Genomic DNA, 26,797 nt, shown 5'->3' on the forward strand with positions numbered 1-26,797 from the left:
TGTTGAACGAATGCCTTGGACCAAGTCGGTGCTGAAAATGTGGGTGAATGAATGGACGGATGGTCTGGACTGCTCTGGGGACAGACGAGTGGACGGTGCCCTGCACCGGGGGGCTCATGGGTATGGGAGGAGTGTCCCTGCAGGTCGGGTCCTCGTCTGTGCGGCGGGGCTGCGGCCACCGTGCAGGATAGTGTCCCCCAACGGCCATGAGGCCCGCGGGCGGTGCCTGCTCTGGGACTCTCCTGACCCGCTCCTCCTTCTCTGTGGCTTTCAGAGGAGGCGTTGAAGCTGCACAACGGGCCCCCGCGTAGCGCCTACATGGAGCAGAGCTTCCAGAGCCTGAACCCCGTCCTCAGCCTGCCCGTCAGTCCGGCCCAGGTGGAGCAGGCCCGGCGGAACGCGGCCTCCACGGGCGCAGGACTGGAGCGCTGGCTGGACTCGCTGGTGGGGGGCATGTGGACTGCCATGGACATCTGTGCCGCGGGCCCCACAGCCTGCCCTGTCATGCAGACCTGCAGCCAGACCGCCTGGAGCTCCTTCAGCCCCGACCCCAAGTCCGAGCTGGGAGCTGTCAAACCCGATGGCCGGCTCAGGTAGCACCGGGCGCGTGCGGGCCCCAGCGGATGTCCGAGGGAAAGTAGCCTGAGGGCTGGTGGCGCCCGGACCCTGGCCCCCTGCTGCCAGGGTGCCTTTTGTGAGAGGGGCTCCCCCGGCTACAGAACGATGGACAGGAAGGTGCGGAGGTCAAGGCAGCTCCTGCCAACAACCTGCCCCCTCCCCCCCGGCTCTGGGGGGCGAGGCGTGCGCAGTCCCGGGGCCATGGTGGTCTTACCTCTTCTGGTTGGCCCTCGAAGCCTCCAGGTTCCTTGTCCTCCCCCACAGTGAGGCAGTCCCCCCAGTCAAGTGATTCTCCAACTTTTCTTTTGAGCAGAATTCTGTTTACGAAGCGCAGTTGGAGGTACAAGTTCAAGGTGTGGTTGACATCCGGGCTGCTGGGGAGGGTGAGGTTCTTTGTCAAAGCTCAGCCTTTGCCCACGGCGCCTCCTGAGGCTCCTCCCGAACCCAAGGGCTCCACAGAACCCCCTGTGAAGAGCACTGCCCAGACCCTGGGCATGACCTCCAGCCCTGCCCTGAGGCTCATCTTCCCGCCCCTGGAGGGGAAGGGCACTGGATGAGCCTTCCACCAGCCCTTCTCTGGCGAGTCGGCCTCCTTACTAGCTAGATGAGCAGGAGAGCTTTTTGATGGGACGTGGCCGAGGTTCCCCACTGTCTGCGTTCCAGGCCAGCCTCGCTCCCAGACTGCCCCACGAGGCTACAGAAAGGCTATGAGGCTCAGGTATGCGAGCATCTGTGCAGGGGCTGGGAGACCAAGACCCTGACCTCGTGGGTCTTGGACAAGGAGAACTCTGGGGCCTGTGGCCATGAAACTCAGATGGTTGGGACCCAACTCCTGAGCCGGATAGCCTAGCAATACCCGTCCCAGCCTGAGGCCTTCCACACGGAGGTGAAGCCCACCCAACCTTGGGAATGCCCCCCCACACCCTCATTCTGGGGCGGGGGTTGGGGAGGGACCAGGCTTCTCGCCTCTAGGACAGGCATTTCAGATTTGGTGTTCAAATTCACGCCCTTCTCAGAGGTGCCAGTGGGCCCCTCTGCTGAGCAGCGGGAAAGCTAGAAGCTTGAGCGTCCGATCGGCTCAAACCTCAACAACAGCGTTCTTCCAAGTGCTTGAGTTGCCAGATCCCTGCACCGTGACCTTGCTGTGTGCCTCGGAGGGCCAGCCCCGCTCCGCTGGAGAACCCAGCCTAAGGCCCCTTCCTTCTCCGATTCCAGCCCCCACTCCCCCCAGGAGAGGCTTTCCTTGGCCAAGGCCGACCCCAGCTTCCAACTGTCCTGCCCCGGGGAGCCCATCCTCGTGTTCCCGGGCAGCGTGGGTGTGAAGGTACCGCAGCACCCCCGACCCCCACCCTGCCCTGCCCGGCCACATGTTCTGTGGGCCACGGAGGGGCCGGAGGAGGGACACTTTCAGTATTTATTATTTATGTTTTAGTCAATGACTAATGAGTAGGTGCTGCTTTTGCAGCTGGTCAGTTATGTCTCTTACTAACTGAAGCTGCCTTCATTCACGAAAGGCCCCCCCCTTCCCCACCCTCCCTGCCTCCCTCTCCGTCCCCAGTGTGTCTCTCTCCTGTCTGCTCTGCATTCTTCATGCCCTCAGAGAAAAGCCGGGGTGTCGGACATCACGAGGAGAACGCTTGCACCAGCATCTGCTGGCCGAAAGCGGGGTCCCCCTGGGGACCCTGGAGCCTCAGCAGGTCCTCCGGTCCTGGGGGGGTTGGAATTCCTGAGCCATTCCCGCTGCAGAGCCTACCTCCGAGCCTGGGAGGCAGAGAGAGCCACTGCAGCAGGAGGGGGCGTGGTCAGATGAGCCCAGAGCTACCCATGTCACAGGGGCTCCGGAGACCTCAGGGGCGCTTGCTGAGAAAGGGCGGATTGTCGCTCAATGAACGTGCAGACTCTAGGTGCCCAGAAGCCTGGGCCGCCGCCACCTTCTGCCCCAGCCCACCCAGGGAGCCTTCCTCGTCACCCTCCTCGCCAGGAGTCCCGTGGTTTCCACGGTATCCTGTGCAGGGCTCAGGCCTGGGTCCGGTGTCCCTGCAGACCTCTCCCTGGGGCCCACCTGCACCCACCGACGTGGCTCACCCCCAGAACCAGCAGAGAAGGTCTACTCTGGGCACGATCCCCACCCGCCCCCTGCTCACGGCAAGGAAGTCAGCCAGTCCTACCCAGTGTTTCTTTAAAGACTTCTGTTTTCTGACCAGGGTATAACTTTGCTATTAAAAAAAAAAGAATTCCAAACAAAGGCCAGGAGGATTGGCGAGAAGGTGAGGTTTTCCCCGGGGACACATTAACAGCTACACTGTATCTGCCTGAGAGGGAGGGAGTCCTGAAAGGCCGCTGGGTCAGGCAGCCGGGAGCTCGGGCTATTGGACCCTAGCACAGGAGACAAACCCTAGTGACGGCCTGAAGTCCTGCCCTGGCTCACCGGCTGGGCGCCTGGGGGCAGCCTGGGTAGAAGGAAGCATTCAGGAGGCTGTAGCACCCCCTGTGATGTCCCAGCCAACCTGTCCAGGGACGCTCGGGTGGCAGCCTGTCTGCCTGAGTCAGCAGTCTCCCTCGAGGACACGAGCAGTGCCCAGACCCCATGTTTAAGAAGGAGGCCCTTTCCTCGCTTTGGAAAAAGACCTTTCTGGTCAGATCACGAGTCCTCCCAGCTTCATTTCCCCTTGCTAGTTTAACTTCTCAGAGGCCAGTGCACTCAGGACGATCAAGACCCCACAAGACCCCACAAAGCGACTGCAGCTCCTGAGCACATCCTCGGTTGGGCGGACAGGCTGCCTCCTGGCTCCCGGTTTACAGGTACAAGGGCGACACGGGCTGGAACCTCCATCTCTTTGCCAGGGAGGTGCCCAGTAGAGACAAGGAGCTGCGGGAGGTAGGGCTTTACTCAAGACGGCCTACACAGCCAAGCCCACCGGGGACTCAGGACACAAGCACTCGAGGGGGGCGGGCGTACTAGGCACAGCTGTTGGCCAGGCCCTGCCAGGTCAAAGCCACACTCTAGGGTAGGGGTAGCCAACACTAATATGCTTGGCGTGAGACAGGAGGGAGTGGTGGGGTGCACGGCCCATCCAAAGACAGCATCTCGGCTGTCCGTGAGCCTGCAGACTCTTCCCATTTGGTAAAGGAAGCCAGAGATCCAGATTTCCGTAGGAAATTTGACTATTAAGTGGCAGCAGTGGGTTTTTTTGGTTCTGAGTGTGGGCCAAGAGCAATTCCACAGTTCATCCATCCTGTGCATGGCCAGCCACCCCTGCTCGCAGGAGATGGTTTACCAAGAGATCATGCCCTGATGGAGGAAATGAGCCGCCAGTAGGAAGAGGCAAAAATTCTAGCTCTTTTCGCGGATCCTGCGGAAGGGAGAACAGGAGCCTCTTACCTGTCATTCCACCCGGGAGAGACGGTCCGCGGAGAGGTGTCCCAGGAGAACTGGCTTGGGAAGGGGTCCTGGTCCCAAGATGGTGCTTAAAAAAAAGAAGAAAAAGAATTTGGAGACACGTCCTAAGGAAGCCCACACCTTCCAGAATTCCCGCCCGCCCAGGGGGAGGTGAGGAGGACAGTCAGGGAAGGAGGGGTGTATCCAACAGCCCCGCCTCGCTCCAAGTCCCAGGTCCGAGCAGCCATCTTGGCACCCATTTGGGACGCCGTGTCCGAGCTGTGCTGGCCCCCGGACGCCCTCCTCGGCTCGGGCACCTTACTCTGCCCATGGGTCTCACACAGGCGCTACCTCATCGTGTCTGCTGAGAAGTTTACCGGGGGTGGGGGGCTAATTATGTGTCCCAAACGTGCTGGGTTGAACATGCAATCTATGCAAATTTCTCTCCCTCTGTTTCCCTCTCTGTGACGGTTTCTCTCTCTTTCTGAAGTTTGGTTCTTTTTCTGTTTCGGGTGACCCGGCCACCAGATACTGTACAGACCCCGCTTAGGACCAGGGAGGGCTTTCATGCGCCACCTGTGTCTGCCCCTCACACTGTCTTTGGTTCTGTCCTCCCCAAGCCCCACGCAGGGAACATGCCGCCCTCCCCGCCCCACCCCTCCCTCCTGCCAGGAACACCGCCCCCGCCCCGCAGCCCCCAGGAGAGCAGGTTCTGCCACCCCACGCGCCCCACCTCTGCAACATCCTTCATTTCACTCCCACCTGCTTCGTCTCCCCTGCTCCCCGCCCACCCCCAAAAGCCTTAGGTTTCTCCTTTTTGAAATGTGGCCTTAACATTATTTTTGGAAAGCTGACTGCCCTCTCCCTCCGACCTCCACCAACATGCTGGAAGCGAGCATCCTGGCGCTCTCACGGCAGCCGCCTCCGCCAGGGGCTGCCCCTCTGCAGGCTGCAGACGCTACAGAAATGGCTTCTACGTGTCGTCTTAAAAAAAAAAAAACACCCTCCTGTCGTTCCTCTGGGTAAAACAAAGGCTGGGGCGTTCCCGCCGGGCCAGCGGGCTGGCGTCTGCCAGCTGGTGCAGCATGCTGTCGCTGTCGAGCACACGCCGAGGCCCCAGGTGGCTTCCGTCCCCCCTGGGGGTGAGCACCTGCACTCCTGTCCCCCCGCCCCCTGAGGCTTGGGGACTTGAGGGACTTCGTCCAGGGGTAAATCAGGAGAGTTTCTCTATTTCCCTCTCCGTCCTTCCTGCCTGGAAAGGGGGAGCGTTCCATATTCCCAGCGGATGGGTCCTGTTCTCAGAGGGATCACACTCCCGAGGTCCGTCGCTCCAGGTCCCGTCGGAGGCCAAAGACAACCCCCCAGGGTTGCCGCAGGAAATTCACTGGAATTGAGCGCAACCGTCCTTAGAGTCCTTTCTCCGTCGTCTTTTTTGTTTTTAATATTATGTTGTCAGTAGTGTCCGTTTTGGGTATTTTTAGAGGCCTCACGATAAGTTATTACTGTCCCCCCATTTTTTTTCAAAGACATGTGGTGATAATAGTTTTTAAAAATAACTATTTTGTTATAGATCATGATATGCATAAAACTGTACAGAACTATTTTGTAATGTATTGATTTAAAAAAAATCTGTAAATAAAGTTTAAAAAAAAGAATTCCAATGGCACACACTGGAAGATGTAGATATTTGCTATTTATTCAAAGGAGTATTTAAAAGAGATTGAACTATCTGAAATTGACCAGTCATCAAGTTTCGGACCGTCAAACGCTTTCCCTCGAGGCAGCCCGTGTCTCTCGGAAGCGATTGCACTAGCCGCTCATTTTTTGCACCTTTTCTGTATCTTCATTTAGCAGAAAAACAACAAAATTGTGCCTTAGCTGTATTTTTTTTGTCTAGGGGAGTTTGTCTGACAAAGCAAAATTTTTTGCAGAAACCAGTGGATGTATTAAATCCTGTATCATACCAACACTGCAGGTGTATAGCGATGCTTTCTGTCATACTGTGTTTTCAGATGCAGAATTTTAAAATTAAAAAAAAAAAATACTGTCTTTATGGAACAGTGGCTGTATGGCTTCTCTTCAGCAGTATCCTGCATCTTCACGAAATCCGGTGCGCTCTTCCTGCCTCCGTTGGCTGATTATTGAATCCGTCATCCGAACGAGGGATGGAATGCCCGGACCCCAGGACCGAGCTGGGGCTCCCGGGAAAAGCTGGAGGTCTGGACGCACTCCCTGATCCAGCCCGCAGCCCTCACTCAGTGACATTACTGCGGGACCCTCCTGCACACGGTTCCCCTGCTCGAGGTGAAAGTGCGTGGTTTCAGAGTCGGGTAATTCAAGGCCAGCCGGGAAGGACTGCCATTAAAGCAGCGAATGGTTCTCTCTGCCCAGCGGGCTGGTCGTGTAGCCAGCGTGTTTCCTCCTCACCTCACAGCTAGACCACGTTTCCCAGATGTCCTCGCGCCCAGCTGTGGCCTTGTGGCCAACCTCTGGCCCGTGAAATGTGGGTGGGAGGGACTCAGGGCACTCGAAGACCCGGCCCAAAAAATTTCCAGCGCCAAGTTTTCGAATCATCGTGATTTGGAGCATTGGTGAGTCGCTCTGCTCTACTCTTCTGGGAAACCTCACAAAGCTGGCAGTTTAAAGGTGGGCGGGGCCCCAGTAGGGAAGGAGCCAGGCCCCCGGATTGTCACACCATGCAAGCCCCCCCCCCCCCCAACCAGCCATTCCCGACTGGCGACCGCGACATGAAACGTGTGTTGTGCGACGCCATTGTGAATGTGTGTTCTGGCGCGCAGTCTTACCTTAGCTCCTCGTTCATCCAGAAATGGCCACTCATGTGGTCCTCCGGAAAAATCCAAGTCTTAGCCCCTTCATCCTACAAGCAAAAGATAGAGAATCTCCAGTGGGTGAAGTGATCGGCTTGAAGGTACCAAGATACATCGTGGTCATAACTAGAGCCAAGGTTCCCCAGGCCCCAGGGAGACCTTCTCAAGTCTTCAGGAGGAATGCTGCTCCCTCCTTGGGTTGGCCTCACCGCCATGCTTACATGTGGCTCCCGAAGGCCATGGACAGGGTGGGAGAGCGCCCAGGTGGCTGCATTGCACAGATACTGTTAATTCTCCCTTCCGCCTCCTTAAAGGCAGAGAGTGCCCCTGAGACCCAGATGGGGCCACACAACTGGAACAAAATAGGCTACAGTCAGTGACTCGGGGATGGCGATGGGGGTTGGGGGTGTCGTGGTGGCCTGCCCTGAACTCCACACTCAGTAATGCCCCAGTCAGGACTTCCCGGGGAGATGGCAGAGTAGGAGGACCGGAGGCTCACTCTGTGACCCAAACACTGACCGAGCAGACTCTGCGCAGCTGAATGGAGAGAAGAGGCCACATCAAAGGGGGAAGGAGGGCCACAGACGTGGTTGGGGGCCAGACTGCCCCAGGGCACTGTCTGCAGGCCAGAGGGGGGCCACAGGCGCAGAGAGGAGCAGACCCACCCCAGGCACCGGAGACCGAGGGAACCCCCTGCGGGAAGGCCAGTCCCCCTCACATCTGGCTTTGAAAACCAGAGAGGCTTAACTTCTCGAGTTCTTAACAGTCAGTGGGACAGAACATCTGCAGCTTTGGGACTCAGCAGGTTCGGCTCCGGGAGAGCTGGGAAGGCAGCAGGACATGGTGTCCCGCCCTTAAGTAAAGAGGCAGCTCAACCAGCAGCCCAGGGAGATAGAGCGCAGAAGCAGCAGTTTGAGAAATGCCCGGGGTGGACACAAGGGAGAGTTACCTACTCATCTTAGCACCTGTCCCAGAGGGACAGATCGCTGGGAGACTCCTCTAGGAACAAAGGCCTCCCTGCTGTATAAGCACACCGTCACCTGGGCAACAGCGCAGCGCTGACCTCTGCTCCCTAACCCTGCCCCAGCCCCCAGCCTCAGGGCCCCCCCGCCGCGCTGAGGACCGGCTGCTCACAAACACCCCCACCCCCTAGCACGTGGCAAATCCACACCCCCCACAATCGGCACTCGGCTGGAGCCCGTCCACACTGGGGCTAGCAGCCCCATCCGGGGCCACCACCACTCCGAATCCCCACAGCGAGGGAAAGCTAACTCCGCAGACGCCTCCAACAGACTGCAGGGGTGGGCAGGGGGAAGGAACCTTGTCCGACGGCGGACCCACCCACCCACCGATGAAGGCTGCTCAGGGGACGATCAGGAAGGAGACCTGTGGTTGGCAGCTACTGCAGCTCTAGCAAACCCGTGTTCTGACTCCCCTCAAGCCCGAGGCGGCCCGAGGCTGGCACACCACGGCCACCAAGACCAAATCCTCCCCACGACCGGCAGCCACTGCAGGTGCTACTGGACTGAAGCAGATGTAGCTGGGCCACAACAACAGGGCACGTGCGACACACAGAAACACCCTCAAAGGAGCAGGCTCTGACCAATAGGGGACGCGGCCCTGCAGGGCACTAGAGGACCTCTTCTTCCTAAGGCTGCCTTTTTTTTTTTTTTTTTTTTTTTGAGAGAGCACACGAGCCAGAGGGAGGGCCAGAGGGAGAGAGAGAAACAGCCTACCCACTGAGCAGGGAACCTGAGGTGGGGCTCGATCCCAGGACCCCAGGATCATGACCTGATCCAAAGGCAGATGCTTACCGACAGAGCCACCCAGGCGCCACAAGGCCCCTACTTTCAAGAGCAAGAAACTAAGCTCACTTTGCTAACACAAAGAAAAAGACACAGCAAGTTAGGCACAATGAGAAAGAGGAGTAGGTCCCAAACGAAAGAACAAGACAAAATCATGGCAAGAGAGCTAACGAAATGGAGAGAAGTAATGTGCCTGATAAAGAACTTAAAGTAATGATCTGAAGGTACTCACTGGACTGGGGAAAAGAGTGGAGGACATCCATGAGCTCCTGAACAAAGAGATAAAAAAGAACCCAGCAAAGAGGAAAAACACAGTAAGTGAAATTAAAAATACACTTGATGGGAGACTTCCTGGAAGATGCCAGAGTAAGAAGACTCTAAACTCCTCTCATCCCGAAGATACAATCAGATAACTTGTATCAGAGCCAACGCCGTGAAAGGACCCCAGAGACTTGCCAAACTCCACCACCAATTGTAGAGAAAAGTTCACATCCAAGAGGGTAGGAAAGTCGAGGGCTCAGTGGAACTACCAGAGGGAGGGAGCCATGGGCACAGAGCGGAGAGCGACAAACTAGCACACCACAGAGCCTGCAAGGAGAAGAGAAATCCCCACAGCATTTGGCTTTGAAAATCAGAGGAGGGGACATAAAGCCTCAAACCTTAAAAATCAGCTCTGAGAGAGCCCAGAGGGCAATCAGGAGCTGAGTCCCCGCCCCGAAGGAGCCACCTGCTGTCTCTGCAGAGAGTGCAAACCTGCAGTGTGCAAGGCACCTGGGGCTGACTTGAGGCAGTGCTGGTTAGTCATCTCAGAGTTCCCTGAGGGACTTCTCCAGGAACAAAGGAGCTGGCAGGTGCCACTTCCCTCCCCCCACTCAGCCACCTTGGGGAGCCGGCATGCCTGTCTCCAGGGGGGTTGCACTCCCTCCCTCCAGCCCCACCCCGCAGAGGAGGACAAGCCCCACCTTGACAGAAGTGCGCTGCCGCCCACTGGTTTCAAAAGCAAGAGACGAAACTGACATTCCCAACCCACAGAATCAGACACAGAGAGTTAGGTAAAATGAGGAGAAAGAGGAATCGATCACAGATGAAAGGACAGGACCAAACCATAGCAAGAGACCTAAGCGAAGTGGGTAGAGGTAACATGCCTGATGGGGAATTTAATGTAATGATCATAAAAATACTCACTGGACTTGAGAAAAGAATGAAGGACATCGGTGAGACCCTTACAGCGATGGGAAACATAAAAAGGAACGAGTCAGAGGTGAAGAACTCAAGAAATGAAATTTAAGATACATTTCATGGAGAAATAGGCTGGAATATGCAAAGGAACGAATTAATGAACTAGAAGACAGAGTAATAGAAAGTAATCAAGGTGAACAAATGAGAGAAAAAAAGAATTATGCAAAGTAAGAAGAGACTGACAAAATTCAGTGACTCCATCAAGCATAAAACATTCACATTATAGGGATCCCAGAAGAAGAGAGCAGTAAGGGGGGGCAGAACATTTACTTGAAGAAATAATAGCTGAGAACTTCCCAGATCTGGGGAAGGAAACAGATCCAGGTCCAGGAGACACAGAGAGCATTCCCCAAAGCCCCCCACCGCAAAAAAATAAATAAATAAATAAATAAAAATTAAAAAAAGGGATCATCCACATAGTTATTAAAATGGCAAAACAAAACAAAACAGGGATAAAGGAACATTTTGAAAGGAACAAGAGAAAAAAAAGTCATGTACAAGGGAAACTCCATAAGGCTATCACTGGATTTTTCAGCATAAACCTTTCAGGCCAAAAGAGAGGAACATGATCTATAAAAGTGCTAAAAGAGGAGAATTTACAGTCAAGAATACTCTATCTGGCAAGGCTGTCATTCAAAATAGGAGAGATAAAAAAAGTTTCTCAGACAAGCAAAAACTGAAGGAGTTCATGATCACTAAATCAGCCCTGAAAGAAATGTTTTTTTAAGAAGATTTATTTGTGTATCAGAGGGGAGAGGGAGACAGAGAATCTCGAGCAGACTCCACTGAGCACAGACCTTGATGTGGGGCTCGATCTCATCACCCAGAGGTCATGACCTGAGCCGATACCAAGAGTGGCACGCTTCGCCAACTGAGCCACCCAGGTGCTCCAGCCCTGCAAAAAGTCTTAAAGAAGACCCTCTGAGTAGAAAGACCAGAAGTCAAAGTATGCTTGGTTCACACAAAAGCAGAAAGAAAAAGTATTTCTATAGAACTATCAGTCCAGGGATTCACAAAATAAAAGGATGTAAAATATGACACCACATACTTTAAATATGGTCGGGGTGGGGGATAAAGAATGGGTTCGAACTTAAGTGACCATCCACTCAATATAGACTGTCCTAATGCAGAATATGTTATATACAAACCTAATGGTAACCACAAATCAAAAACCAATAATATATATATAAATAATGAACAGAAAGGAATCCACAGATATCACTAACGAAAACTGTAGACATGAGAGAGTACACAAGAAAGGATTAGAGAAAAGTGACAACCGTAAAGCAAGTAACAAAATAACAGTAAATACGTATCAATAATGACTTTTAAGTAAAGGGACTGGACCCTCCAATAAAAAGACACAGTGACAGAGTAGATTAAAAAAACAAGACCCATCAGTATGCTGCCTACAAGAGATTCACTTCAGACCTGAGGACACCTGCAGACTGACAAGGGATATAGAAACGTTATCATGCAAATGGATGTCAGAAGAAAGCTAGTGTAGCAAAATTTATATGGGACAAAACAGACTTTTAAACAAAGACAGGAAGAAGAGACAAAGGATGGGGCCCCTGAGTTGCTCAGTCAGTTAAACGTCTGCCTTTGGCTCACGTTATGATCCCAGAGTCCTGGGATCGAGTCCCAGGTCAGGTTCCTTGCTCGGTGGGGATCTTGCATCTCCCACTGTCTGCTGTTCCCCCTGCTTGTGTTCTCTCCCTGACAGATAGATAGATAGATAGATAAATAAATAAATAAATAAATAAATAAATAAAATCTTAATTAAAGAGAGAGAGAGACAAAGAGGACTACATAATCCTGAAGGGGATAATCCAACAAAAAGATACAACAATTGTAAATATTTATGCTCACAACATAAGCTCAACCAAATACATAAAACAGTTACTAACCAACATAAAGGAACTAAATGATAATAATACTGTAACAGTAGGGGACTTTAACACCCACTTACATTGATGGACAGACCACCCAAACAGGGAAAAAAAAAAAAATCAGTAAGGAAACAGTGCTTCGAATGACAAATTAAACCAGATGGATTTCAGAGATATATTCAAAACATTCTGTTATAAAATAGTAGAAATTTATTTTCAAGGGCACATAGAACATTCTCCAGAACAGGTCACAAATTAGGCCGCTAAACAAAACTCCCCAAATTCAAAAAGATCAAAGTCACACCATGCCTATTTTCTAACCACAATGCTGTGAAACTAGAAGTCAGCTACACACACACACACACCTAGAAAGACCACAAACACATGGAGGTTAAATGTGCTAAACAATGAATGGGTGAAAATAAAAGAAGAAAACCAAAAGTACATGGAAACCAATGAAAACGAACACACAATGGTCCAAGACCTTTGGGATGCAGCAAAAGCATTTTTTTTAAGGTTTTATTTATTTGAGACCGAGAACACAAGCAGGGGATGAGGCAGAGGAAGCAGCAGATTCCCTGCTGAGCTGGGAGCCCAACCCGGGGCTCCATCCCAGAATCCTGAGATCATGACCCAAGCCAAAGGCAGACGCTCAGCCGTCTGAGCCACCCAGGTGCCTCTAACAAAAGCAGTTCTAAGAGGGTAGTGTACAGCAATCCAGAACAATCTCAAGAAGAAAAATCTCAAATAAACAACCTAACCTTACCCCTAGAGGAGCTAGAAAGAGAACAACAAACAAAACCCTCACCAGCAAAAGAAAGGAAATGATAAAGATGAGAGCAGAAATAATACAGAAATTAAAAAAAAAAAATAAAGCAGATCAATGAAACCAGGAACTGCTTCTTTGAAAAGATCAATTTAGCTGATAAAGCTCCAGCCAGATTCATCAAAAAACAAAAGAGACAGAAAGGACTCAAAATCACAAATGAGAGAAAAGAAATAACAACAACAATTTTCAGAGAATATTATGAAAACCTGTACAGCAACAGAGTGGACAACCTAGAAGAAAGAGAAAATCCTAGAAACAAGTAAACTACTAAAACTGAAACAGGAAGAAACAGAAGATGTGAACAGACCGATTACCAGCAAGGAGACGGAAGCAGTGATCCCGAAACGCCCAGCGAGCAAACGTCCAGCACCAGATGGCTTCACAGGAGATTCTGCCAGACACTCAAAGAAGAACTAATACCTGTTGTTCGCAAGTGATTCCAAAAAAATAGAACACGAAGGAAAATGAACCCCAATCGACTCTACAAGGGCAGCGTTAACCTGATACCAAGAGCTGACAAAGACACCTCTAAAAATGAGAACCAGAGACAATTTCTCTGATGAACATAGATGCAAAAATTGCCAACAAAATCCTAGCAAAGTGAATCCAACAACACATTAAAAAAAAAAAATCGTCCACCACAATCTCATGGGATTTATTTCCTGGGCTGCAAGTGTGGTTCCACACTCAAAAATCTATCAAAGTGATAGAAAGGAGAAGAGCCAGATGAGCTTTGTAATCGATGCAGAAGACGCGGCAGCTAACATAGCTTTCCCCCTCAGGTCAGGAACAAGCCAAGGATGTCCACTCTCGCCACTTTTCTTCAGCACAGCACTGGAAGTCCTAGCCTCAGCAATCAGATGACAAGAAAAAAAGGCAGGAGTAATTGGAAGGGAAGAAGAAAAATTGTCACTATATGCAGATGACAGGATAGTATCTATACAGAAAACCCTAAAGACTCCACCAAAAACCTGGTACACCTGATAGATGAATTTGAGAAGGTCACACGATATGAAATCAACGTGCAGAAGTCTGTTGCATTTCTATACACTAACGAAGAAGGAGCAGGAAGAGAAGGAAAACAATCCCATTTGCAAAATGGCACAAAAATAGTAAAATACCTAAGAATAAACCCAAAGAAGTGAAAGCCCTGTACTGTGAGAACTATAAAACACTGATGAAAGAAATTAAAGACAACACAAAGAAATGGAAAGATACTGCATATCTATGGGTTAGAAGAACAAATATTGTTTTTTTTTTTCTTTTTCAAAAGATTTTTTTTTTAATTTATTTCACAGAGAGAGAGAGAGCATGCGCACAAGTAGGCAAAGCAACAGGCAGAGGGAGAGGGAGAAGCAGGATCCCACTGAGCAGGGAGCCCGATGCAGGGCTTGATCCCAGAACCCTGAGATGATGACCAAAGGCAGCCACTCAACTGACTGAACCACCCAGGCACCCCTTGTTTTTAAGATTTTATTTACTTATGACAGAGAGGGACAGCAAGAGGGAACACAAGCACGGGGGAGCTGGAGAGGGAGAAGCAGGCTCCCCACTAAGCAGGGAGCCCAATGCAGGGCTCGATCCCAGGACACTGGGATCATGACCTGGGCAGAAGGCAGACACTTAACAATTGAGACACCCAGGTGCCCTGGAAAAACAAATATTGTTAAAATGTCTACACTACCCAAAGCAATCTACTCATTTAATACAATCCCTACCAAATACCAGCAGCATTTTTTAAAAAATAGATCTAGAGTAATCTTAAAATGTGTATGGAACCACAAAAGACCGCAGATAGCCAAAGCAATCTTGAAAAACAAAACTGGAGGCATCATAATCCCCCATTTCAAGATAAATTACAAAGCTGTAATAATCAAAACAGTATGGTATTGGCACGAAAGCAGACACACAGGTCAATGGAACAGAGTAGAAAGCCCAGAAATAAACCCACCATGTTATGGTCACTTAGTCTTTGACAACAAAGGCAAGAATATGCATTGGGAGAAAGTCTCTTCCACAAACACTGTTGGGGAACCTGGACAGCCACATGCAAATTGGACCCCTTTGTTATGCCAGACACAAACTCGAAATGGAGTAAGAACCTAAACGTGAGACCTGAAACCATAAAAATCCAAGAAAGGGGCACAGGCAGTCATTTCTCTGACACCAGCTGTAACAACATTTTTCTAGAGGTCGCCTAAGGCAAGGGAAATGAACTATTGGGACTACATCAAAATGAAAAGCTTCTGCACAGCAAAGGAAACAGTCAACAAAATGAAGAGACAACCTATGGGAGAAGGTACTTGGAAATGACATTATCTGATAAAGGGTTAGTATCCAAAATAAATGAAGAACATCTACGACTCAACACACACACACACACACACACCCCCCAAATAATACAAATAAAAATGTCAGAGACATGAAAAGACATTTCTCTGAAGAAGACCTATAGACGGCCAACAGACACATAAAAAGTTGTTCATCGTCGCTCATCATTGGGGAAATCAAATCAAAACCACCATGAGGCATCACCTCACATCCGGGAGAATGGCTAAAATCAAAAATTTTTAAAAGCACCAAGTGTTGGTGAGGATGTGAAGAAAAAGGAATTGTTGATGGGAATGCAAACTGGCGCAGTCTCTCTGGAAAACAGGTTCGTCGAAAGATTAGAAATAGAACTATCCTATGATCCAGTCATCACACTACTGGGTATTTACCCCAAAAATAACAAAAACACTAATTCCAAAGGATATATACACATATATATTACAGCATTCTTTACGATAGCCATGGTCTGAAGGAGCCCATGTGTCCATCCAGAGATGAATGGATAAAGAAGATGCGGTACGTATACACAATGGAGTACTAGTCATATTAGTCACGTTTGCAACATTGCTGGATCTAGGGATGATAATGCTAAGTGAAATAAGCCAGTCAGAGCAAGACAAATATCACGCGATTTCACTCATTTGTGGAATTTCAGAAAAAAGGAAAAAAAGAGACAAATGAAAAAACCAGATTCTTAACTACAGAGAACACACTGATGGTTATGGGGGTGGGGTTGGGAAAGGGGGAATGGGATTAAGAGCACACCTATCTCGATGACCACCGAGTCATACATAGAATTGTTGAATCATTGTACACCTGAAAAGTATGTAACTTTGTCAGTGATACTGGAATTAAAATAAATAAAACTAGAAATCAGCTAGAGAAGTTAAGTGATTTTGGAAACATGGATGGATTCCAGATTTATTGGCTAAAAACCTTTTTCCACCTGAGCTTGTCCAAAGAAAAGTTCTCAGAGAAGAGGGTTTGATTGCAAGGGAAGGATGAACTTCTCAACTCTCCAAAGGAGGAAAGATGCTACCTGTCTTTTCACTGTGGTGTTCCAAGCGCCTAGCATGGTAAGCCCAGAGCACAGATACTCTGAGCATCTAATGAATGAACAAGAGGATGAGGCCCTATTTCTTAATTAACATATGGGCATAACATCTAGCCAAGATGCTGTCTTTACATTCGCTATTTCATAAAATTGTGCAAGACGTGGGTTACTGTAAAGTCAACAGTGATTTCTTTTTCCCCCTTCAACAATGACATTTCTGGCCCTTTTCACGAAAAGATTGGTTGGAATTTTTTTCTTGCTGATTTGTCCTGTCACATGTCACCTATTGTTCAGAGAATAGCAGTGGTTGGTTCAAGTTCATCGGACTAATGGTTTTCCAGGTTTGGTTTTTTTTTTTTTCTTTCATTTATAGAGAACCCATTTAAAAAGAAACCAAAACATTGCACATTAACTCCAATACATAAAAGAAAATTAAAAACGGCGGGGGGGGGGGTGGGAAAGCTGCTGCAGCTGAAATGGGAATGAAGCTCTGTTTTAGCAGCGTCCCTGACCCTATCCTGACCCAACCAGGTCAGTACCTGACCCCACCTCCAGTCCCCAGCCGACCCCTGCAGTGGCTCCAGGGCCGGTCTCCCTTTGAATGCCAAGCCAAGCCTCTGGTAGAAGCAGCTAAGCCTTTGGGAGGGTTGGCTTGAGGCCTTGCTATCCAGGGGGCCTGAAGTTGAGTTCAAGGCCAGCTCTCTGAAAGTGAGATCCCAATCAAGAATGATTCACGCCTCCCCTGGTCTTGAAAGTCCCAGAGGAGGGGCGCCTGGGTGGCTCAGTGGGTTTAGCCTCTGCCTTTGGCTCAGGTCACAATCTCGGGGTCCTGGGACCGAGCCCCGCATCTGGCTCTCTGCTCAGCAGGGAGCCTGCTTCCCTCTCTCTCTCTGCCTGCCGCTCTGCCTCCTTGTGATCCCTCTCTGGGAAGGAAGGGAGGAAGGAAGGGGAGAGAAAAGAAAAAGGAAAGAAAGAAAGTCCCAGTGGAGACCAGAAGGAGGAATCTCTGGCTAGAGGTCAAGGGTTGGAGACTCCTGGCCCTGGGCGTTGGTATTCAGCTGGCGGGCTCCACTGTTCTGCCCGGGAGTTGCATACTGGCCGACCTCCAGGGCCCAGTGCTGGCCTGGGGGCCAAGAGACCCAGGCACTCTCTGGCTTCAGATCTGCCACCAGTTTGCAGTGTGATCACTAGAGCTCTTCCCCGCGTGCGCGTGGGAGCTCCTCTCTTCACCCACTGGATGGGGAAGGGGCCTTGGCGGAGGTCCCTTCAAGTTCAGACACGTAGGGGCAGAGTCCAAAGTTGTAACTCAGCACCCAGCACAGAACGTGTAAGGGGCCAACTGCTCCCAGGAAGCTATTCTCAGAAACAGATTTTTAATGTTCCTGTCTGCATTAGTCTGGGTTCTCTCCCTTGCAAGTCACAGTAAGCCAACTAAAAGATGTTTATTCGGAAGAACAATCTATTGGTTCATGCAACTGCAGAAGATACAAAGCACAAAGGACCAGAATGAGGGTGCCCTAAGAGACCACAGAACTGGGGTCTCGAAACTCATGGTTCCCTTTGTCTCCAGTTCTGCTGCCCCAGTGGGATTCCATGCTCCCCCCCAGACGGCGGGCGGGTGCCTTGTGAGAGACACAGGCGGCCCCCAGGAGTCCCTGCTGCATGTCCTTCAAACTGTGTCACACAGAAACGTCCCCGTCCTCGGTCCTCGCTGCCAAACGGGAAGGCGCTCCCAGGCCACCTGGGGTCCGGGCCCAGCCCTGGACACATCCCCCGGGCCAGGCACACACGCTGCTGTCATTGGCTGGGTCTGGGTCCTAGCCCCACCTCCGGGGCCAGAGGATTGGGTAAGAAACTGATTGACAGCCCCATCCGATCAGAGGATCCCCGTGGAAGAGGCGCGTTTCCCCCGAGGGTACGGACCAGACCGCGCTGCAAACACCAACGCGACAGCTGTTCGTCCACTTGCCACCGCCCACCCCAGGCTCGGGGGGGCTCCCGGCCTGCCAGTCCGATTCAGTTCTGCTCCTCAGATGCCGCGAGCGTCTCCACCCAGCTCCTAGGTAATTCCTGAAGCAGAAGGATTCCGGGCCTGTCTGGAGCAAATCGTTTTAAATGACGATCCTGCGGCTGGTGCAGAAGAGTTCAGCTTCAGGTCCTCAGCCGCCGACTACTTGTGCTTATGGGACCACAGGATGGATTTCTCCTCCTCTCCGTGTCGCAGGGCGCACGGCTCCTGAAAAAGGCCCCCGGGGACAGCCCTTTGCTAATTCCGGTGGATGAGGCGAACCTGTAAAACCACCGTCCACGTTCCCAGGATATCATCTTCCTGGGGTCCTCCCAGTCTCCCCTCCGAGCTTCCCCCTGCTCTGTCCCCTCAGCACTCTCCCTGATCCCCTCCCCAACCCACCCCGCCACCACACTCATCTGTGAGGAGGGGGCCGCGCCTTGCTGAGTTGGTGGGTTTGCTTCTAGAAAGGGAGCTGAGGGGGAGAGCCCTGGTGAGCCTCCTGGGAGAAAGCCAGGAGAGGAGCCAGGCTGGGCACATCCCTGCAGAGTGGGCAGAGTGGACTCCGCCCCGGAGTCCCCATATCCCCGGAGTGGACTCCGGGAGAGGGGGGATACTTTTTCAAAGCACCAATCAAGGCTGAACCCTTTACTAGGAATTTTCCAGGGCCTCTGACTGGAAGAAGGACCCCTCCTCCAACTTCGGGGTCAGATCATCCTGGGTCCAAACACTGGTTTCATGACGGATCATCTGGGTCGGGTATGGGGTCAAATTCCCTAGCCTCTCAAGGGTCTCAGTCTACCCACCTGTCCATTGGGGATGATGGTTCCTTGCAAAGCTGCTGGAAGAATCTTAGGACAGTGCACCTATGAAACGCACAGCCCCCGTCTGCACAGAGGAGGAGCTCGGCAAATGTCAGCTCCCCTGCCTTCAAAGCCCAGAAGTAAAAGCTCCTCAGAGGCGGGGCAAGGTCTCTATTTTCAGCACACAACAAAGGGCCTGACCCAGAAGGCGGTGTTGCCATGTTTAATGAATGAGTCTCTAATCCCGTAATTTCTCCAGGGGCCTGCACGTACTCTGCTTGCCACAATCTGCTTGCCACAATCGTTCTATTTGAGACTTGAGGACTTCCTTAGGTCTCTATTCATGACAAGGTGCTACATAACACCTTGGCTTCTGATATTTAAGGGAGATTTTCTCCAGCACCCTGAACTAAGGGACACCCAGCACTGCCCCCCATCTCTCTGGAGATTCTTGAGGGCACTCAAGTTCGGCTACAGCCCTGGGCTCCACATCCACTGAACTGGTTCCTCTTACAGGTCACCCTTCTATTGTACAGGGTTTCCCCCCACAAAGTTGTCTTTCTGTGCCGTACCACACCCCCATCCCACAATAAGCACCGACCGCACCACTCCCCCAAATGTTACTGCCAAGAGACGCAGACAGAAGAGGTACCAGCGCTGTCAGGGAAGGGATCGCAGGACAGCATTTCAAACCACCTGGAATGTCGTATTAGACACCCCTGTTCCCAGGAGACCCAGAAATCTCTCCTCCACCACTGGACTAGCCGTGCAGTCTCCACTCCCAGTCTTCTCGTTCCTTCTGCCCGTTCTCCTCCACCCGGAAGAGCAGCCATCCCGCAGCTTCTCCGCAGATCAGTCCCCCAGCGCCCCCACATTCCATACCTAACGAACACTATAAAGGGAGGTTCTCTCCTAAACTCTAACCTTCTCTCTTAAGAGGCGCTCTGGAGCCAGGCAATGAAAGCAATATCCACGAAATACTTCCCCAACCTGATGAGTCTGACTGGCCACCACCCACCCCCCCGGGCTAACAAGGGGAGGGGGGCTGTGCACCTTGGTTTCCTTCCTTAGAGAACACTTGTTATTTCTGTGTAAGGCCTTCGGGGTCTCCCCTCACCACCAAAGGAATTACTCCAACATCTCCAACCTCCACCATGAGCATCTGCTGGTTTAACTGGGGATGGACAGTGGGCAGGTAGGTTTCAGGTGTCTGAATACAATGTTGGATCAACTCCAGAACAGAGAATCATTCCAAACAAAGAACACTCACACCCTGGGGTTAGGGTCAATGAAGTCAAGTCTTCCTGCCAACTTCTGTTTTCCCACCTGGTCTGTTCACGGTCTGCACCAGCAGATGCGGACACTGTCTTTGTCATCAGAGCGTCTCGGGTCTGTTCAACTGATAGGGGCACTGGTCTAAACTTAGCTTCCAAGACCGGAAACAGCAGATGAAAGAGCATAAAGGAGAGAGAACCCACGCTAACCATACCCTACCTCCAAGTCTGACCTTTATCCAGAAATCTGTTACCTCTCAGTGTATTGGTGAGGGTTCACCAGAGAAAGAGGAACTGAGGATATATATATATATATATATCCTCTGTTCATATATATATATATATATATATATACACACACACATATATGATTAGGAACTATAAAACTAATAAAAATAATAGGATTTGTTACTATTATTATTAATTAGATTTATTATTATAAAGAACTGGTTAACCTGATTATGGAGCCTAAGTCCCAAAATCCACAGTCACACCAGCTGGAGACCCAGGAGGCTTGACCATGTAAGTTCTAGTCCAAGTGCAAAGGCCTGAGAACGAGAGGTGTGGTTCCAGTCCAAAAAGAGAGTTGATGTTCGGTTGGCGTCTAAAGAAAGACCGATGTCCCAGCTCAAGAGAATCAGGCAGGAGGTACACCCCCTTGCTACGTGGGGTAGGGTCAGTGTCATCCCATGGATGAGGTCTGCCCACAACAGAGAAAGAGTTAATCTGCTTTACTCAGTCTACAGATTCAAATATTCGTCTTACTCCAGAACCCCCTCACGGACCTAGCCAGAGTAATCTTTCCAAATATCAGGGTCCAGTCAAGCTGGGAGTAAAATTAACCATCACGCAGTTTCTTTTCCTTTGTAAGGAGCATAACACCAGCCACACAGAGGCAATCCTGATGCAAACTGGAAAAGACTACTATAGGCTTACGTTCTGATGCCCTGACTTACCGGTGATGTGACCTTGAACCAGCCACTCCACCTTGTAATACCATGTTTCCATTTGTTAAACACACACACATGAAGAAGGAAATTCCACTGGCCTTACTATTAGTGAGGGGTTCACCTGTGATCAAGCCAGAGGATTCTCCACCACAGCCACACAACAGAGTTCCTTGGACGGGATTTTTTATACGGTCGTATCCACACCACACTCCAGCCCAGTGAAGTTAGAAGTCGGGAAGCAGAGCCCCGGCCTCATTTTTTTTAAAGATCCCAGGTGACTGCAATCCATAGTCAAGACTGGAGCACTGGATTCAGCAGACGTGAAACTGCTCCCCCAAGGGTTGGGGTGTCCGTGATTGCCCCCTGCGCCCATCAGACTCTCACGAGGGAAGCAGCAAGCTGGCTTGAGACCCCAGATGTCCCATCAAGAGAATTCATACAGTGGGGGCATACACATCAGTGCCCCCACTGCTACAATCAGAGCCACGAGTATAAAAGACCCAAGATATTAACAGAAAGAGTTTCAAAGTTCCAAATCAACTCAATTTTCCTTAAAAGCCGACCCTTAGAATTGTGTATGCTTCCAAGACCTGGAAAGAAGAGTATAAACATGTCATCTGGTCTATCAGCCTGCTTCCAGCCAAAGCTGGATTTCGTGAGTGCTCTGGGATGGAGACTGGACTCCGTCACCTGCCACCACCCAACCCTGCCTTTCTTCCAGATCCTCCCAGGAAGCCTGGCCGGTTTCCCTCTGGCCCTGGCTCATGCTACACAGCCCCTCTGCCCAAACATGAGGGACACCCCAGCTCTATTCCAGAGACAAAGCCAATGGAGAACTTACGTAAGCTTCAAATGCTTTCTGCATCCCACAGACGCCTTCCTGACTTTTACTGGCATCTGCTCCACCGCGTTGGGCCAAGGAAGAGAGAACGAGGCCAGCACACGGTAGAGAAGCCCACGACGAGGCGAACACGGCCCCGTGGCCGGCCTCAGGCTGTCCCATTGGGCACCCGGTCTTCTGCACTAGGGCAGGAAGCTTGCTGGGGACTAGGGTCACGTGTTCTAGACCCGTCCTCCACGGAGGCAGCAGCATCCTCCTCACCTGGGGGCTCGTTAGAACACAGCACCTCGGCCTCCAGCCCAGACTGACTCAATCAGAATTTTCGTTTTAACCAAACCCCCAGGTGGTCTGCAGGCCTGCGACGTGAGAGAGGCACCAGTCTGTACCTTTTGTGTGTCCAGGACAGATCACTGGTTCATTCAAACACAGGAATGGTTACCAAGCACGAGGTAAGAACCGAAAGAATCATCTAGGAAAATGGTTGCAAAGGGAAAGCAGTCCCGACCCTCAAGGAACTCACGGGGCGGGGGGGGGGGGGGGGGGGGGGGGGGGGGGGGGGGGGGGGGGGGGAGGGGGGCGCAAGACAGAGGGTGACAACAGTCTGCTAGGGGCTCCATCAGATGAGTGCAGGAAGCTGGGAGTGTGGACATTGCAAATCCTACAAAGGTCAAGCTCTCCGAGGACTGAAGCCCCAGGGGACATCATGACTACTCACGAGACACCCTGATCCCGAACCACCAATCCCTGAATTCCTGACCCTGAGAAACCATGAGACAGTAAGTACGCACCGCGAGAGAATGCTAAGTTTGGGGGTGAGGGTATGTCAAGCAGCAGTGGAGAAATAACACAGGCGCCCACCGACATTCTGAGGAGACAGGGAAGGCCCCTAAAATAATCCCTAAGTAATCCACAAGCTGCAGCCCGAAGGATGAGTGGGAGTTGGATGCCGGGGGCAGAAGAGTGTCCTAGAGGGGCCGTAGCGCGTGCAGAGGCCTGCTAGGGAGCTCGTGGCAACTGTGCAGGGACCGCAGGTGATTCCGATGGCCAAGGGGGGCAGGGACAGATGACGCAGGGGCACGTGAGGCGCGGCCTCGTGCGCCACGGACAGGAGCCTCAGCTACCGAGAGGACCCCGCGGGACAGTCATCAACCCAAGAAGGACCGGATCTGATTCCGGCTTTATCACATTTCTCCTGACGTCTTCAGAAGAACAGGCTGGAAGGAAGCAAGGTGGGAGGCGGGGGAAGCAGAGAGCGGGCTGCTGCCGCAGAATGACGGCCGCGTGGACTAAGGGGAGGCTCCACCGAAAGGACACGCTGATCATTACCTGGAGACACCCCTGCATGCGGGATAGGATGGCTCCTGTGTGCGCGCATGCGCACGCGCACGCACAGGCTGGCTGGGAGGCCCCACCTCGGGGAGGGTTTAGCCGAGGAAGGTAAGGTCACGAAAGAGCGATTTTGGACCAGGGCACCGGCCCGCACCCCCTCCCACTCCCAGAACTCAAACTTACAGAGCAATGGAAATTTGGATCCTAGAGGGAGCTCTGAGGCTTCCTTTGGGAGGAATGGATGCTAAAGGGTCCATCCTAGCCCCTCACTCTCAGAAGAGGGCTCTTTCTCTGTCCAGAACAGTCACCTCTGTAGAGACGGGCAGTAGGTCACTGGCGCCTAGGGCTGGAGGTGGGGGTAGGACATAGGACGGTGATGGCTGAAGCTTATAGTTTCTTTTCGGGGTGATGGAATGTTCTAAAATTGTCTGTGTGGTGACTGCACACGGGTGTGAATATACTAAAAACCACTGAACTGTACCCTCTCGATGGCTGATTTCTATAATGTGTGAATTATATCTCAATAAATATGTTTTTTTTAAAAAGATGACATCTTCCATTGGGATCCAGCCCTGCATCGGGCACCGCACTCAGCACGGAGTCTGCCTGTCCCTCTCCCTCTGCTCCTCTCCCCGCTCACTCGCAATTGCTCTCTCGAATAAATAAATAAAATCTTTACAAAGATGACCTCTTCTCATACTTCCCAGAGAATACAGAAGCACTGGACAGAATTGCTGCTTGCTGTTCTGTCGTGTTCTCATCCGGTGGTCATTCCCCTAGCCCCAAAAGAAGACAAGCTTCAGGAGGACAGAAATTTTGTTTTAGTCATCACTGGTTCTCCAGAGCCCAAAACAGCCGGACACATAGCAGGTGCACATCTAAAAAGATTCAATGAATAAATGAATAGACACCCTGATCGAATCCACAAGCTCACCAGCACCTGAAGCAAACCCTCTCCTTGTTCTTTTTTTTTTTTTAAATTAAGATTTTTTTAATTTATTTATTTGACAGATCACAAGTAGGCAGAGAGGCAGGCAGAGAGAGACTAGAGGAGGAGGCAGGCTCCCTGCTGAGCAGAGAGCCCGATGCGGGACTCGATCCCAGGACCCTGAGATCATGACCTGAGCCGAAGGCAGAGGCTTTAACCACTGAGCCACCCAGGTGCCCCCCACCTCCTTGTTCTAATGCAAGAAGTGTCCCTCCACTTTTCACAGCTCTGCGGGGCGGGGGGGGGAGTGGGGAGGGGGAGGATACCATCTTCCCTAAGAGTAACCTACCATATGCCCCCACAGAATCCTGATTCCCAACAGCCATGGGTCCAACCATCACACCCGTGAGCTCCGCTTCCATTTGACACCAACCCTTGTAGACTGGTTGAGTCAGCACCAATGAAGACTTACTAATCCAATTTTCATGAAATTGGACAAGCAAACACAGAAGTTCACACAACAGAGCAAATTACCAGAAACCAGAGCAAAATACCTCTTCTGGCTTCTGAGTCTGCTAAGATGGAAGGGACCCCTCCAGTGGGGACTGGAAAGCAGGTACCCGTTCAGGGTCACCTTGCATGCACACTGCCGCCTGGACATCATCAGAGGCTTGAGAAATGGGAGGTCACGTGATATGACTGCGCCCTTTCATGCTTATGAGGCACAGGAGCTCAGTGAATGAATCAGGGTACCCCCTTCAGGCCAAGGAATCCCTGATGCCTCTCTGCCCCCACACATCCTCCCATTCAACCTTGATATCTGGGCGTGAATGGAATGTTCCATCCCATGGGCCAGGACATGAAGGCAAAGACATTGGCCACCTCCCTCATGGGCCCAGAGGTAGTGAAGGAGTCCTTGCAGTACACTGCGTCTGTGAATTTGGGAAGTCAGACCCACATCTGAGTCCTAACTCTGCCAATTACTCTCTGACCTTAGACTGGTTAGCTGTCTCCAAGCCTCAGTGTACCCATTCTAGAAAGCAAGCAGCACTGCAAATTAACTTCATGTTAAATGAGATAACGCCCACAAAGCATTCATCACAGGGCCTGGCAAAAGTATGCTTGCAAAAAATGTTAGCCTATGAAGGACCCATTCAGGCCCTTTCTATCACGTTGTGTAAAAACCTCCAACACACCATGTCTTACAGATAAATAACCATCCCAAGCCTTCCTTTCCTTCCCCTAGTGACTCCTGAGGGAACCTCAGCTCAGATAATAAGATCTCGGCTGAATCCATAATGCACACATCCCTTCATTCGTGCAGCTTTGGTCAGCACCTGAGCAAGATGCTCATGGGACCAGAAGAAAAGGTCCTATGCCTGCCTTCAAGGGCTTTGCAACAGAGGATAAGATCGGACAAAGGTACACAAAAAGGCCGGAGAATGTCAGGTAACACCATTTCCTGATGCTCTAACCTGCCCTCATGCCTCATGCCTCCCTAGTCCACCTCACCTCAACCTGTACCCCCCCCCCCCAGAGCTCCAGAAAACTCAAGTTGGCCCAATCCTCCAAACGTGGGGCTTTGTAATGGAAGGGGGTGCTGAGTCTTCCTAGTCCTTCCTAATACTTACTTAGCACCTCTCAGTGCTGTGAGGAAGGTACAATTCACAACACCGGCCTGAACACGGTCATAAAACAGACACGGCCACATTCCTTGCAGAGCTTCGAGTCTGCTGTGGAGGACAGCTGCTAATATAATAAGCGTGTAAATAAATGAAAATCGGCCACTAGGAAGCCATGAGCGAGAGTCTATAATGCAATAAGCACGTATAATAAGAGGATGGGAGCTCGGCATGAGAGGATTACGCTGAAGCTCAGACGTGATGTACTGACATGAAGGGAGGGAAGGGGAGAGCCTCTACGGTGACGCAAAGCCCATGATGGGGAGAGTCCTGCATGCACGGGAGGCAGCTGCACCCCAGAGATGGGGGTCACGGGGGAGGAGGTCGGAGTGGTCACAGCCCAGCTGTGATGGACTCGGGGGCCCTTTTGGGATTCTCATCCTCAGCACCACGGGACACCACAGAAGATCTCGAAGGACTGGGGGCCTGTAAGGGGAGATGTGACACAATCGTATCTGGTATGAATTTGCTAGAAGGGCTGGTAAGGCAGGCGTGGAGTGAGCACAGGGAGAGTGGCTGGTGCTGCTGTTGGGGAGGAGGGCGGATCACGCACCACCAGCAGGCCCGTTTGCATTCTGGTCCAAGTTCACTGGGAAGGCTTTGGCCCCTGCTCTGCAGAGGACAGACTGAAGGGGGCATGAATAGGGGGGGAGGTGAACTGTTCCTACTGTGACAGTCCAGATGGGATCAGATGAGAGCCTGAACAGGATACGGGGGGAGGGACAAGAGAGGATGTAGGGGAACGGAGAGAAATAGTGAGATTCAAGAACTACTTAAGACACCACAGGATTCCCCAAACTTCCTGTGACTCACATGTCCCTGGGAGGGAACATATCCGGGGCACGGAGGAAAGAGGCAAAGTGAGTCACCTTGTTGGTATTCAGGAACGGACTGTGGAAGGTGCTTGGGAACCAAAATGGCGGCTCTCATCTCCACCGGATACTCTATCAGGCATGTTCCTTTTAATCAAGCCGGAGCATCCAACACCTTGGCCCATCTCCAAAGAG

General features: G+C 51.4%; 1 protein-coding gene and 1 long non-coding RNA gene across 5 annotated transcripts in view; one reads left to right on the forward strand and one right to left on the reverse strand.

The window, feature by feature from the left end:
- The window catches only part of XYLT1 (xylosyltransferase 1), a 304,182-nt gene extending 298,127 nt beyond the window's left edge, over window positions 1-6,055 (forward strand). The window contains 1 exon segment of the mRNA XM_047713155.1: window positions 275-6,055. Within this exon segment, the coding sequence (XP_047569111.1) occupies window positions 275-597 (323 nt within the window). The 3' untranslated portion in view covers window positions 598-6,055.
- The window catches only part of LOC125090476 (uncharacterized), a 365,554-nt gene continuing 341,061 nt past the window's right edge, over window positions 2,305-26,797 (reverse strand). For all 4 annotated transcript variants that reach the window (XR_007124346.1, XR_007124345.1, XR_007124347.1 and 1 more), the window contains 3 exons: window positions 6,802-6,875; window positions 4,001-4,085; window positions 2,305-2,399 (listed from right to left, as the gene is read on the reverse strand). This is a non-coding gene — a long non-coding RNA (uncharacterized LOC125090476). The remainder of the gene's footprint in view (window positions 2,400-4,000; window positions 4,086-6,801; window positions 6,876-26,797) is intronic.

Source organism: Lutra lutra, chromosome 18 (assembly GCF_902655055.1).
Source record: "Lutra lutra chromosome 18, mLutLut1.2, whole genome shotgun sequence".
Lineage (NCBI taxonomy): Eukaryota > Metazoa > Chordata > Mammalia > Carnivora > Mustelidae > Lutra > Lutra lutra.